The sequence below is a fragment of the Phocoena sinus genome, chromosome 1, assembly GCF_008692025.1.
Source record: "Phocoena sinus isolate mPhoSin1 chromosome 1, mPhoSin1.pri, whole genome shotgun sequence".
NCBI classification, from domain to species: domain Eukaryota; kingdom Metazoa; phylum Chordata; class Mammalia; order Artiodactyla; family Phocoenidae; genus Phocoena; species Phocoena sinus.
In genome coordinates, this window is record NC_045763.1 from 22,984,126 (window position 1) to 22,998,847 (window position 14,722).

Below are 14,722 nucleotides of genomic sequence, written 5' to 3' on the forward strand. Positions count from 1 at the left end.
ACCAACCTAAGATCTGAGGCCGTGGGAATTCTACTGGTTGGCGTTATCACCTTATCACCATGACACAAGAACGCAGGGAAAGCTCCAGGGAGGTGAAGTGAGGTTTCTTGGTCTGGCTTCTGTTCCTTAAATGCCAAGTTTCCCCAACTGAACCCCCTCTCCCTCATCTTCCCCATTCCTCAGAAAGGTGTCACCATCTTGATCACCTCTGACAGTTCCTTTCCCCAGGTCACCTGCTGATCTTTCTTGTTCCCTCCTGTTACTGCCTCCGTTCAGGCCCCAGAGCACCTGCACTTACTGCTGGTCTCCCTGCATCCGATCTCTCACATCACTTACCGTCAGTCCACCTTCCACAGCACAGCTCTACAACCCGATCCTCTATTCAAGTATCTTCTCCGTAACTCAAGGGCCAAATTCGTCCTCCTAGTATTTAAAGTCCTCTAACGTGATCCACTTGGCCAAACTTGCTTCTCATTCCCTATTATCAAAGTCAACGTTCCTTAAGCGCCCATGCCCGGTGCTTTCCCAGCTCCGTGGCTTTGCTCCGCAGATGTTTCTTTCAACAGGAAGGCCTCCCACCCCAACATCTCCAAAGGGTCAGCCTAAGTGTTGTCTTCTCCGAGATGTCTCTAAACCCAGATGAAGTTCCAACTCCCTTCTCTGAATGCCCACTTTACCCCAGTGGTGTTTATCATTTGCAACCAGATCACAAACTCCAGGAGGGCAAGAAACACTGACTGTGTCTTCCCAGCATGTTGTACAGGGTATGGTCCATAGAAGGCAACAGGACAGCATTTTAAATCTAGGAACAGCCCCCAGTACGTCCACAGGCAGCAGTCTGGAAAGAAAGGGGCTCTCTCTCCTCCCAAGCTTCCCTCCTGCTCTGATTGATGCCTCTCTACAGTCCCTCAACGGTGGAGACCAGATCAGAACCACTCTATCTCTGGAACCTCCTATAGAGACAGGTCAGACAAGTAACGCAGAGAGTGAGTGGGACAAGGGTAATCCTGAATGGATCTTCTTCCTGGTTTTGATTAATCCAAATTCTAAGGCGATGAGGTATCCTACACTTCAGATTCATCATGGCAAGACATTCAACAATCAGCACAGAAGAAAGAACTCTGTTCATGAAGAGCTCATGTGGTGATGCTCTGAGTTGCCAAATTGATTCACTTATCAGCTTGGCCATAGGAGTCTTGATAGGAAGGATTTATAAACCCCTAAGAAACTCGACTTTTTTCTGTTGGGTGAGAAAAATCCTTCAGGAAAAGTGTTGGCTACCTACCTACCCATGGGTGAGCTCAAGGAACAAAACAGCCATTATACCATGAACTTTTTATGCTAAGAAAAAGATAGCAAGATAGATCAGGAAATGCAACATCAATTCAAGCACCATGAAATTTTGTCAAGCAAAAATAGTCTTTATTCAAATTTAATGGAAACAGGGGTCACTATACTTTGCAAGACGGGGAAAAATAAAATTAAAAAAAATTCTTTTCTTTTCTTTTTTAATATAAAACAATATAATCACAATACCAGAATATGGAACTCTACAGTTTATTTCCTATGGGTTACTGCAGGTATCAATTTTCCTCGACTGTGCTATTCACAACTTTGTTAAGTCCAAAAATATGAAACCAAAGTGGGAGGAAACTTAAGACTTAGCACTTTCACTAAATGGCATACATCAAAGGGCATCAATCCAAGGGCAAAATGGTTGAACTCACCATACCTACCTATGTCATCATTCCAGCCTTAAAGACATCCAGGTACTGAGCTCCCTGTAGGAAAGGCCAGGCCTCAAAGCCAAGGCATTTTGGATATTCTACTGTGGGCCATGAGTAAAGGGGGTTTTCAAAGAGGAGACTGCTTTCAGTCAAGCAGGAAGGCCTGACGCCAGGAGGCTTTACGGAGAGGAAGCGCTTAGACTTAACAATTGTAGACACACCATTAGGGGAGTTAAAAATGTACAGCAGTGACATATGTTCTACTTCAATCACTTGTGCTACGGCTACCAAACATGTACAAAAGACTTCTCGGGGAGTTCCAGCTGTGGTCGTAGCCAGTTAGGACCTTGAGTGGGACCTGGATCTAGACCGGGAGCGCGATCTGGACGCAGACCTGGATCTAGACTTGGACCGGGATCGGGTTTTTGACGCGGACTTTGATCTGGAGCGTGATTCTGATGGGAGGTTTGGTTTTGATTTGGAATTGGACCGCGACCTGGACCGGGTCTCCTGATTGGTGCCAGCATCCTCACTCTCCCCTCGGCCTTCCCTCTGGCCAGACTCGGACTTGGCGTGTTCCCGCTCCTTCGAGCCCGAGCGGGACCGCGATCTGGACGGGGAGCGGTCGGCGTCTTCCTTCTTCTTCTTCTTGCTGCCGCCCGGCTTGCTGTCTCGCTTGCCGCCTCGCTTCCTGCGGCTGCGGCTGCGGCTGCGGCTGCGGCTCTCCCCCCTGCTCCTCTTCCTCCCCTTCCTCTTGTCCTTGCTTTTGCTGCGGCTGCGGCTGCGGCTGCCTCCTGGGCTGCGGCTGCGGCTCTTACGCAGGCTCTTCTCCTGGCTCCGGCCCCTGCTCACGCTGCCCCGCTTCTCCGGCGCGCCCCTCTCCTGACTGCGGCTTCTGCTTTTGCTCTTGCTTTTCTGCCTGCTGGGGCTGCGGCTCTTGGACTTGCCAGTGCTGTCGCTGTTCTGGACCTTCTCCTCGGCCTGGTCCTTGCTCTTGCTGCGGCGCTTGTCGGCGCTGCGGCTGCGGCTCCGGCTCTGGTCCTTGCTGGGGCTCCGGCTCTTGTCCTTCTTGCTGCGGCTGCGGCTCTGGCTGCGGCTGCGGCTCTTGCTCCGGGAACGGGAGCCTGACCTGGGGAGACACGGGGACGGCGAAGCCGCATGTGACTTTGTACTTTCAGGCTGCTCATGAGAACAGACTAAAGCTATGTGTGGAGCTGTGCCCACAACACAAAGCCCGGCTTGTGCTGGCCAAGGACTGCTTTCTGAACCCCTGAGACTCCAGTCCAGAGCTGGGAATCCTGGGTGAGGGAAGACTGGGAACACCATTAACACCAAAGTGGGAAACGGTACACGTGGGCCCTGCGTGAATACCAGGAAGACCTACCTGGATCGGGATCTACTCTTAGAATGACTGCTTTTGCTGCTGCCGCTTCGGCTTCTGCTCTTACGAGAATGTCTGCTTCGAGAGCGAGATCTAGGGGAGAAAGTTTTTTTGTTTTTAATACTTGCTGACAAAACGCTGGCTGAAACGAGTCAATTCAGACATCCTTTCTATCAAAAAATATGCATGGCCCTGGCTGTGTCCAGGCACAAAGCTGAAAGAGAACTCTCTCCTGTGCTCTGGGCCCAGAGATCCAGTCACCCGCAAACACTCCACCTGGATGGCCTGCCTGAAACTCGTAGTGCCTCCATTCCTGAACCCACTGCCCCCCAGACCTGTTCTTTTTGCTGGGTTCCTTCCTTATTCCCACCGATGCCGCTGTTATTCACCAGTTCCTCACACGAGGAGCCACAGCCACCCTCGACTCCCCTCTCTGCCTCACCCTCTTCTGCACTGCTGAATCTCCTCTCAACCTTCTCCAGTTCATCCACCTCGGCTGCCCCCCAGCAAGCCACCACCACTCTCCCTGGTTCCGCAGCAGCCCCCTAACCAGTCTTCCTGCATACACTTTTGCCCTTCACTTATTTATTCAACTGAGACCAGAGAGCTGTTTTAAAAATACAGCTGACTCTTGAACAACATGGGTCTGAACTGCCCGGGGCCACTTACACACGGGGTATTTCAATAGATACGCACTACAGTACCTCACGATCTGCGGCTGGCTGAATCCACAGGTGTGGGCACTGTGGATGTGAAGGGCTGGCACCCCAACCCCGCTTGTTCAAGGGTCAACTGTACCCTCCAAGATTAAAGAGTCTCTAATAAGCCGAGACTGTGGACTCTGTCGTTTCCTTCCAAAAGCAACCCTTGGGGAAAATGACCAATTCCAGGTGCAGGGCAGGAAAGGCAAAGACGGAACCTCTCATCATGATGGAAAGAGACTTTCAAAGATTCCTGGGCACTATCATCTATGAAAGAACTCTTGCTCAGAATGTTTAATCTGTGTCTCAATCACACCTCTCTAGACCTAACTTCCAGTTTATAGAAGCTCAGGGGATAAAGTACAACAATACAAAGAGGAAACATAAATTCAGAATGTGGGACAGTATTTAAAAAAAAAAAAGCTAAGAAAAGTAATTGTCATGGGGTGGGGTGGGGGGATGAGGCGGGGGACTGCTTCAGACTGAAGAGACCCAATAACCCCTTGCAATACATGACTGGATGGATCCTGGCCAGGAGAAAACACAGCTCTAAGGACAGCCATGAACAACTGGGGAAATCTGAATACAGCCTGAACACTAGATGACTTTACGGGATCACTGTTAATGTTCTTAGGCTGGAAGACACAATTGTGCTTATCCGCATTCTTGGAGATACACGCTGAAGTATTTGGGGGTGAAGTGTCACTCTCCACAACCTCCCTTCAAATGCTACATTTATTTATGTATAGGGCGTGTCTATAAATATACAGAGAGAAAGGCAGAATTTTAGTAACTGTTGAAGCTATAAGGAGAGCATATGAGTGTTTATGAACTATTCTTTCAACATTTTATGTTTGAAAATGCTGCAATAAAAAATTTGGGGAAGGACTTCCCTGGTGGCGCAGTGGTTGAGAGTCCGCCTGCCGATACAGGGGACACGGGTTCGTGCCCTGGTCTGGGAAGATCCCACATGCCGCGGAGCGGCTGGGCCCGTGAGCCACGGCCGCTGAGCCTGTGCGTCCGGAGCCTGTGCTCAGCAACGGGAGAGGCCACAACAGTGAGAAGCCCGCGTACCGCAAAAAAAAAAAAAAAAAAATTTGGGGAAGTATTTAGTAAAGCACAGTCACAGAAAAATCAAACAAAACCAAAAGACAGAGAAGCCAACCTGAAGGGCTCCCAATGACCAAAGACAGAACAATCTGAGCAAAACCAAATTGACTGCAATGGACCAAACATTACATATGCAAAGATCCAAGAACTCATTCAAAATAATACTAAACAAGCAACCTCACCACCACCTTTGGGTGTTGCTAGGCACATTCAATATACTGGAAATTGGTAAATAAAGGTATCAATTTTTATTTTCCATTTCCTATAAAAAATTTATTTTAGGGTGGTAGCAAAAGGGTGGAAGAGGGAAATCATCCTTCATAGAACTACAGCCTTTAAATGCACAAAGAACAGAAAACTAGACAGTCAGAATGTTACAACCACAGCTGAATGGCTCGAGGTGATGACTATCAGCAGATGTTAATAATTCCACTATTGGGTGGAATGCTGGTGCAGAACTGTATAGTGGACGGCCCACATGGATGCATGTTATCATCATTCAAAGTGGGACATCCACACACCACGCAAGTGCTGCAACAGCAAGTACAAAGCACCTGCTAAAATAATGGCCTTACTCTAAATGCCCACAAGACCTAACTATGACTTTACAGGAAATATGAGGGACAGGATAAAGGGATGTGTTAGACATCACCGGAAGAGCACAATCTGCAAAATCTCAACTATGGAAAAATCTTCAAAACAGAAAACCGTTTCTTCCACAACTAAATGGATGGAAAATAAAAAGAGGGTGAAGGAGGATGCAGCCATGATTAAAAGGAGAATTAAGACACATGTCATCTGATTGCAATGTGTACACCTAGTTGGGATTCTAATATGAACAAACCAACAAGAAAAATACATACATATTTGAGGCAATTGGGGAAAGTTGAATACAGATGTGTTGCTGTGGTATGGCCTCATGATTTTATTTAAAAGGTTAGGGCTTCCCTGGTGGCGCAGTGGTTAAGAATCCACCTGCCAATGCAGGGAACACGGGTTCGAGCCCTGGTCTGGGAAGATCCCACATGCCGCGGAGCAACTAAGCCTGTGTACCACAACTGCTGAGCCCGTGCTCTAGAGCCCACAAGCCACAACTACTGAGCCCGCATGCTTCAACTACTGAAGGCCATGCACCTAGAGCCCGTGCTCCACAACAGGAGAAGCCACCGAAATGAGAAGCCCGTGCACCGCAATGAAGAGTAACCCCTGTATGATACAACTAAAGAAAGCCCAGGCACAGCAACGAAGACCCAATGCAGCCAAAAATCAATCAATCAATTTATAAAATAAATAAATAAATAAATTTATAAAATAAAAGGTTAGAGATACCCACTTTATAGGCAGAATGACAGGATGTCTAGATTTGCCTCCAAACAATGAAGCAGGAGGGGGTGATGAAACAAGACTGGCAAAATAAAAGATACTGAAGCTGGATGGGTGATAAGTGTAAGGGGACTCGGTTCATATTTTCTTTAATGCTTTATGTATTGTTTTCCATAATAAAGAGTTAAACAACAAAACAACAAAACCTGAAAAGCTTTGACTAATGACTTCCCGCTACTCTTAAACCCTTAACCTGCCCTGTGGCTCAGCAGGATCTCACTCTTCTTTGCCTCATCTCAAGCCACGCTCCTCTGCTTCCTCCTTCCCCACAACAGGGCCTTCAAAATACGCTGCTCTCTCTGCTAAAAAGGCACTATCCCCCCTCTCTGCCCACCATGTCCAACTCATCCTTTAGGTCTCAGCTTCTATGACATGTCCTTAGGGAAGCCTCTGCCAGCTCTCTGGACGAGTTGGGCCACGTACTTTCCCTCTGACATACTTATCACAATGGTAATTATTTGCTCAATGCCCGTCTTCTCCACTAGATTGAGTTTCATGAGGGCACAGAGCATGTGTGTCTTGTTCACACATGCCTGGCCCATCTGCAAAACAGCCACCAAATAAGACAAAGTCTCCACTCCTGAGTAGCTGGAGTATCTGGGAGAGTAACAAGGGGTGAGTTGTCATGTTCACCCCCAGTAATGGTATGATTTAGGGGACCCAAGAAGAAACGTGAGAGAAGGTCACTGATACCTGCGTCAGAAAAAGGACTTTACTTCTATTTGTACTCATGACAAAAGAGTTCAAGAGTTTTACAAATAAATGTTCAGTTCAAAGTTCTGAGTAACTGGACCAGACGGAACCATGGTACTGAGACTTCAACAGAAGAATGAAAATGGATTATCTATGTGCTCATTAATGAATTTACAGCAAGCGCCGACACATCAGTAGTACCTTGAGTGACTCCGGCTCCTGGAGTAGGACCGGCGTCGTCTAGAACCAGGCTTGTCTTCAACTAATCTGATTTTTCTGCCATTGACTTCAGTTCCATCTAACTTTTCCAAAGCTCTTTTCATATCAGAGTAAGACACAAATTCAATCACCCCTTCATTTTTGCGTCCCTTGTGAGCATCTGCATAGGTCACTTCTCCCGCCTGACGCATATAATCCTGAAGAAAAACAAAATCCCCCAATAGGTTAAGACACATTTTGTGAAAATATCTAACATCATCATAATGAAAGTTTTCCCTTTCCTCTAGGAAGAAATGCTAGCTTTCCTCAGAATGAAGTTGACTCTTAAGTTATTTCCAACTACACATCGACCATTTACTGAGGTTCTTTGAAGTGTTAGGCATTAGGTGGGTAGTAGAGATAATAAATAAATAATTTAACTGTTTCTTTAAATAGTTTTGTTTGAATATAAAATTTTTTAGTTAACTATCATTTCCCAAATTTTATAGTGGCAAGTTCTTTGTCTATAGAAGCTTTAGAAGCTCAAGTTACTACATTTAACTCAGGTCTTTTGCATTTCATCATAAATTCTTATTGAAAACATGTATAGCTGTAGATAAATATCTAAGGTAAAAGGTAAACAAATTCAAAAATGGATTACGAAAGACAAAAAGACAACAGAACAATATTTTCCAGCTCTGGCTTTGAAGTGGAATGACCACCCATGTCCCTTCACCACTGTAAGCCTCTTTCCTCATTCTCTTTGAGGACTTAATATAACCCAATGAGAGAATACAACTAACATGACAGATAAATACTGAAGTGATACATAAATAAGAGAAGATGTGATTAGTGTTTAAAAAGAAAATGAAATCTGGGGTCTTGTGGCCAATTTCCCCATGTTTGTTTGTATATAATATATACTCAATAACGAACAGTTGTGGAATGAATACATGAATATTCAACAGCAGTTCATTTTTGTTATTGCTTTCCTCTCCCTATTTTGCAAAGTTGCAAACACTGACTATATGCCATTTGACACTATTCCTCTACTCACTGCATCATAAAATGTTTACATGTCTTAACATACATTACATTCTTCATAATTAGTGTGTCCAATACTTTTTCTGAGGTTTCCCAATTGCTGGGACTTCTGCGTTTTATATATAGTCCTTGGCCGTTATTCATAATCTAGCAATGACCGTCTTCATGCAAAAATTTATTTACTTCAGCTGGGAATGGGGGCTCTGGGAAAAAGGCAGGGAGCCCATATAATTTATCATCCAAACTGGGATACATCTAAGAGTAAAGGAAGATGCTATTAAGTTATGCCACACCTGGGACTGTCCTGGGCAAGTTGAGATATTGCCATACTTCCAAATTAATAATAATAGCTGATAACATATTGAATGTTCACTGGATGATAGGTAGGATTTAATTAACTTAGTCCTATTTACAGCCACATGAGGTAGATACAATCATTATCCCTATTTTACAGGGAAATGAAATACAAGAGATATTAAGCAAACTGCTCAAGGTCGTTCAGGTAGTAAGTGAAGGAGCTGGGGTCTGAACATAAGCAGCCAGACTTCTGGACCTAAATTCTTAGCAACACCCGCACCGTGGGTAAAACGACCAATTCTCAATGCCACTACTCTATAAATTTCAACTCAACACGACCACTGGGTATTATGAATTTATACATTTTAAAAAACTAACAATATACCACCCTACATTAGTTTTATTTTTGCATTTCCGTGATTAATAGCTAGCATTTGTGCCTGGAACCATTCTAGGCTTTTTATATAAAAATGCATTCATTTCTCACAATAACTCTGAGTAGAAATGAGTATTTCTCCCATTTTATAGTTGAGGAATATGAAGTGCAAGAGGAAAGTAAGTTGCTGGAGTAAAATAACTGATAAGTGGCAGAGCTGGGATTCCACCCAGGCAGGTGAGCTCCAAAGTCCTGCTCTGAAGGCTCCCTTGACTTCCTGGGAAATTGGCTCGACTCCTCTCCTTTGCTGAGAGGGAAACTGCCAAACACACAGAAGTATAAAACCAACTGAGGAGGCTGGCTAGGCTCCATTTTAACCCCAAGTTTGAAAGCCTCTCTAGTTTCTACCCAGAATGTTCAATCCTAACTCTCAGAATACTGGAGTCATTCCTTCAGAGGACGGCCCTGTTGGCAGACACTCAGTAAGGGCCTGCTGTAATACTGACAACCAACACTGTACTAGAAAAAATACCAGCATATGTTTTAGTCTCAGCTCTTCTGCTACGACCAACTGTGCGAATTAACGTTTTCTGGATCTTATCTTTGTTCGCTAAAGACTGTTGAGAGCACATGAAAAAAAGAAAAAAGATTTACTTTGTTATAAAGCAGAAACTAACACACCATTGTAAAGCAATTATACTCCAATAAAGATGTAAAAAAAAAAAGATGTAAAAGTGCTTTGATAAGTTACTACTTTTTGCTGAACCTAAACATACTCACTCATTTTGCTAGAGATGACTTGTTTAATGATGGACTTAAAATGAGAAGTGAGATAGGAAACTCTGAGCAACCTTTACATTTGCCCTCCTAAGACCATCCAGGTTAAGGCACGCTCAATAAGGTTTTTTCTCTTTTGAGATTAAAAACCAACACCATTTTCAAAAAACGAGCTGTGATCAGTACACTGCATGGCCAGTACACCACTGGACTGTACTTTTTGACATTAAAACTCTTTCAGGACAAATATTCAATGAAAAACAAATCTTAGAAAAGAACATGGGTCAGATAGTCATTTTCACCAATGCGGCTCTACAATGGAAGCGGACACAAACTTGCATATTACAACTAATACTGCAGGAAACTGCCGGCTGCCGTTTTTCCTTTATTAGGGAGAAACTACATTGTTACCTCTCTGTAACACTCTCTACAGAGGAAAATTTCACAGAACATAGGTTGTCCTTAGCATGCTGGCCCCATAACATACAGTAGCAGTGAGATTCCAGTGTCTTTTGTGTTCCTATGGAAACTTTAATTGGAAAATCTCCAAATGCTTTGGGTAAGTTTTCTCTGTGTGCCTGGGCCTGCATAAAATAACCTCTTTCCTTAACTCAACTTTAACTCCTACCCAACTGTAACCCAGAAGGTTAACAGGGCCCAAACCTTTAGGTCTTGCCAGCTGCACCGACTTGACAAATTCTCCACAATAAGTCTGTATTCTGTGCGGGTAGGAGGGCCATATTTATCTCGGCCACTTCTTCTATAACCATATCCACCTTTGGAAGGTTCAAATAGATGAGATTACTTCAGTGGAGGAAAAAGAAAAAATGATACAGCACATATTCCCCTTAAATATACCATCTACCCCCACCCCAAAGAGTATATATTTTAACTCTACCCCCACCCTTAATTCTAATCTAGATTTAAAAAGAAGCAATCAGCTAACATGAAAATTTAATTTAATTTACAAAGTTATAAGTATGTATATTCATTAATATTTATATTTAAAATTAACATGCATAAATTAAAAACTATCAACAATTTAACAATAACCAAATTACTAAATCAGTTACTGGTGTTACTCACAGTGATTAAAGTTTCTGTGAACATTTTATACGAAAAAAAGATTTTCAGGCACCTATTTCAGTTTAATCTCATCTGTGTCTAACCCTTGGGATCCTCACCACCCAGGTCTAATGGGGAAAGGTTGCGGTCGTCACATGGCTTCCTGTTTTTGGTCAGCCAAGGGCCACAATGGTTCAAAGAGCCACGCATGGAAAGGTAACCCAAGGTCAGCAAATGGAACAGGCAGTCATCTTAGCCTCAAAGGATTCTTTTAATTAAAACATTGAGGTCTTTGTTAAATCTATGTTAAACAATTGCATTACAGAGAAAAAAAACAACAACACAAACACACATCATTAAACATAATTATAAAGTATTAAAACAATAAATTTATGTCATTAATTTAATTACAATTAAACATTATTAAAGATGTTTATTTGCAATTTTACATTTAAAAAGATACATAAATTTATAAAACAAATGGCTTAAATATCAATACATTTCAATGTAACATTAATTAATTAATTACTTTAAAAATTAACATTTAATAACGGAGGCATGTCACTGATACAAATGCCCTTTAAATGCTTACTGCGTCCAGAACCGTAACTGCCATCTCGTCGTGGGCCGCGGGCATGCTCAACAATTACTCGCTCACCACAAAGGTCTTTGCCATTCAGTTCATAAACAGCATCATCTGCGTCTCGCAGATCATCAAACTCCACAAACCCATATCTAGAAGAAAGCAAACAAAATCCTGGTTGGCACCCTTCTGACACCCAGCTTCACTAACATTAAAGAGAAAGCAATGAGGTTCATGCTTAGCAAAGGTTAGGTGGGTTTTGCAAACTACGGACCAGCTTTCTCTTCCCTTTAGCAGAAACCACTCAGCTTTGTGCCCACAGGCACTGCAAGAGGGCAGGGAGACTTTTGAAGGCTGACTCCTGTCTTTCTAATAGGAGGCTAGCTAAATATACAGAGACCACTTCTTCTGTTCCCCAGGTAGCTGGTGGCAACTGCAAAGACCTCCACAGGGATACTTGGTATAAGGTATTAAAATACATAATTCTACAAGATTGAATATTTGCTCTTTCAAGTCACATAAAAACTCATTTTTTTTTTTAGCTTTAGCCCCAAAGTGGTATCTTAGAGAACAATTAGACCTACATTTAGGCACTGTGTCTTAACTGTTAAATCATGTTTGGAATAACAAACCAGGTTAAAAAAAAAAAAAATCACAGTACCTTGACTCTCCTCAGTGAAAGAAAAAAATTTTTTTAAAGTTCCCATTTCTCTACCTAAACAAATAAGTCACAAGTGCATTAACTATTCTAGAAACTACCAGTGAAAAAAATCTGGAGCTATTCTCTTCCTCATGATATTCCAAATTCATTTCCATGAGGTTTTAGGTAGGCTGGAATTCTCTAAAATCTATAAACAAACTGTGCAAACTTCTTTTACACAGTAGTGCTAGGAATTTCCCAGCAAACAGGTTTGGTGGTTTAACATATATCCAAAAGAAAACAACCCCCTACCCCAATCCTATTAATGCCTGCTGAAGAGTACAAATTATAAAACTAAAAGGCAAAATTTGTAAGATATTTATAAGCAAGGTTAAACAAACGCCCTATCAACTGTTATCAAGAAACTTTTAGTTTGCTCTGATGTGGCTGTGAAAAGTCTAGCTTTGTGAGCACTGCCTATACCTACAAACTAAAGCCATCTTAATCATACAAGTTACAAGCAACAGCTTTAAACTCTAACAGAGCTATGTATATAGGCAGATACTGACTACCGTTTCCCTCTGGGTTTACACCTACTGGAACTAAAAACAGGTTACAAGACTTGCCAGAAGTTTATCCAGCCTGACCAAAATTATTCCAGTTTCTTTAGCATGTAATGCTGTACTCAGCAACATGTTAAGTGAGAGAACTCAGAATTGAGAAATTCCTCCTTTACTAAAGATTAGAGTTTCTATCAAACAAGAGTCTCTCAAGGTGACAATGTACAGCTAAAAACTTTGGAGGGTTCTTTATCCTGAAATGTCTATGAGTGGCATTCAAACTTTAAAAGGCACTGAATCTCAACTCCATTAAAGAAAAGTAACACAGAAACACCCAGTGTTTAATGGGAAATGTTCTGCAATAACACAATTCAGAAGACACCTGGCTCAACTTATGGGTTATAAAATCTTTAAAACATGGTTTCACACTTCCATAAGCTGGAATTGCCGAGCAGCGTAATAAGAATGATTTTGACCATGATTGTCATATTTGGCAAAGTAAAGCCTCTCCAAATCAATACCTTCCTATGTTAAAAAGTGCTTTATGATCATTAAAAATCTTTAATAGATAAAATATATTGCAGGTACTTTTTTCTTTCCTAAATAGAGTGAGTCATCAGGAAAGCTATACTATCATTTTTAGAGACAAAATAAATAAAAAAGAGCTAATAAAAAAATCAAATCTAACTACTTTCTGCTTTGGTTTATTCCTAAATAGATCATAAAATACCTCCTGCCCCCAAGAGTACCTTCCTTAATTTAGTTGTCAAGATTGGTTACAGGTCTGCTTTGTCCACCTGCCCAGATGCCAAGTATAGAGGGATGAGAGAAAACATCCAACATGGGCATGATAAAATGGCCTCCATGCCCCTCTAAGAGTTCACACTGCCTTGGCACCATTCAATGCCCCTAACTCATCTGATGTGATGTCATAAGGACAACGCTGACTCCCGAGGATTAAATAAAGAAGTCACAGAACACCCCATTTTCCTCAACAAGCAAGTTACTTAGCCACATTTTGGGGATATCCTAGTAACTTATTAAAACAGCTGACTTAAGATCAAATTTATTTCACAGGAAAATCTTGGCTACTACTCTGTGAAAAGCCACAAAATCTATTTGGAACATTTTAGTGTCAAAATCCAGTCCAAGGATTAAATCAGGAACCTGACTGTCACTTCTCTCTGTCACTGACATGCTGGGTGGGCCTGGAAGACTAAACCAAATATACTCCTGCACCATAAACCATACCTGATAGGATTCCTGTTCTGAGAGCAAAGTAAAGACCAGATCAGTGTGTGGTTGTTTCTACCACATCACTGTTTATTTAGGTCAGTTTTACTGCAAGAATTACTTCACTCGGTAAGTAACCGGAGTAACTGGTAAGTAAGTGGAGTGAATGGGTTCCCCAATTAAGGAAGGAAGACTAGATAGCAACAATAAAATGGCACTTAATATTTATTAAGTAATCTCTATGTACTAAACAATGTTATCTTATTTAATAATCACAATACCCAAGAGCCAGGTACTGTTATCTGTTTTACAGATGGGGAAACTGAGGCACATCGCATTAAACAATGTGCATAATAAAACAGCAAAGCTGACATTCAAAGCCTGTGGCATGACTCCAGAACTCTACCTAAAACTGGGGCAGCAGGAACTGGCCTGGGTTCTAGTCCTGGTTCTGCAATAAACCAACTCTGAAAAGCACATTTAAATCATTTTATTCCTCTGGATCCTAGTTTATCTGTGAAATGAGGGAGCTATACTACGTATCTCTGAGGTTTCTCCTAACATCAAAAGTATGACAGTTAAAATGAAAATTAGTCTTCCTCTGGCTTAACAATGGGATGAAATTTTAGTTTTATTTAAATAGTTTAACTGTCTCTGAATTAAATTCTAGTGCCTTTAAGAAAGCAAAGCTCTTCCTGGTAACATGGGAGAATCTTTCTAAATGAATCTTAACATCCCTTTGTGCTTTAATCTCCTCTCCCAAAAAGTATTCTCCTTTTGAATCATTTGTCAAAGGAGGGATATAAAATACACGCATTCATGTGTGCACACACTATGTGTTGGCATGTGTGTATTTATGTAGACATATCTCTGGTGTGACCTGTAGATAAGCCTTACAAACATAACCCAGCAGATAAATTTCTCAATTCTAGCTGCAGACACCCCTCCTCTTCT

At 42.2% G+C, this 14,722-nt stretch overlaps 1 protein-coding gene across 8 annotated transcripts in view; it reads right to left on the reverse strand.

Annotated features, from left to right (window-relative positions):
* Positions 1-1,387: 1,387 nt before the first annotated feature.
* The window catches only part of SRSF4 (serine and arginine rich splicing factor 4), a 30,220-nt gene continuing 16,885 nt past the window's right edge, over positions 1,388-14,722 (reverse strand). For 5 of the 8 annotated variants that reach the window (XM_032605559.1, XM_032605472.1, XM_032605380.1 and 2 more), the window contains 6 exons: positions 11,345-11,487; positions 10,872-11,020; positions 10,351-10,463; positions 7,197-7,411; positions 3,112-3,201; positions 1,388-2,856 (listed from right to left, as the gene is read on the reverse strand). In XM_032605559.1, coding sequence (XP_032461450.1) covers positions 2,067-2,856; positions 3,112-3,201; positions 7,197-7,411; positions 10,351-10,463; positions 10,872-10,962 — 1,299 coding nt within the window. In that variant the 5' untranslated portion in view covers positions 10,963-11,020; positions 11,345-11,487 and the 3' untranslated portion in view covers positions 1,388-2,066. Of the gene's footprint in view, positions 2,857-3,111; positions 3,202-7,196; positions 7,412-10,350; positions 10,464-10,871; positions 11,488-14,722 lie in introns of all 8 variants that reach the window. The other 3 variants (XM_032605039.1, XM_032604950.1, XM_032605131.1) reach the window with 3 other exon arrangements.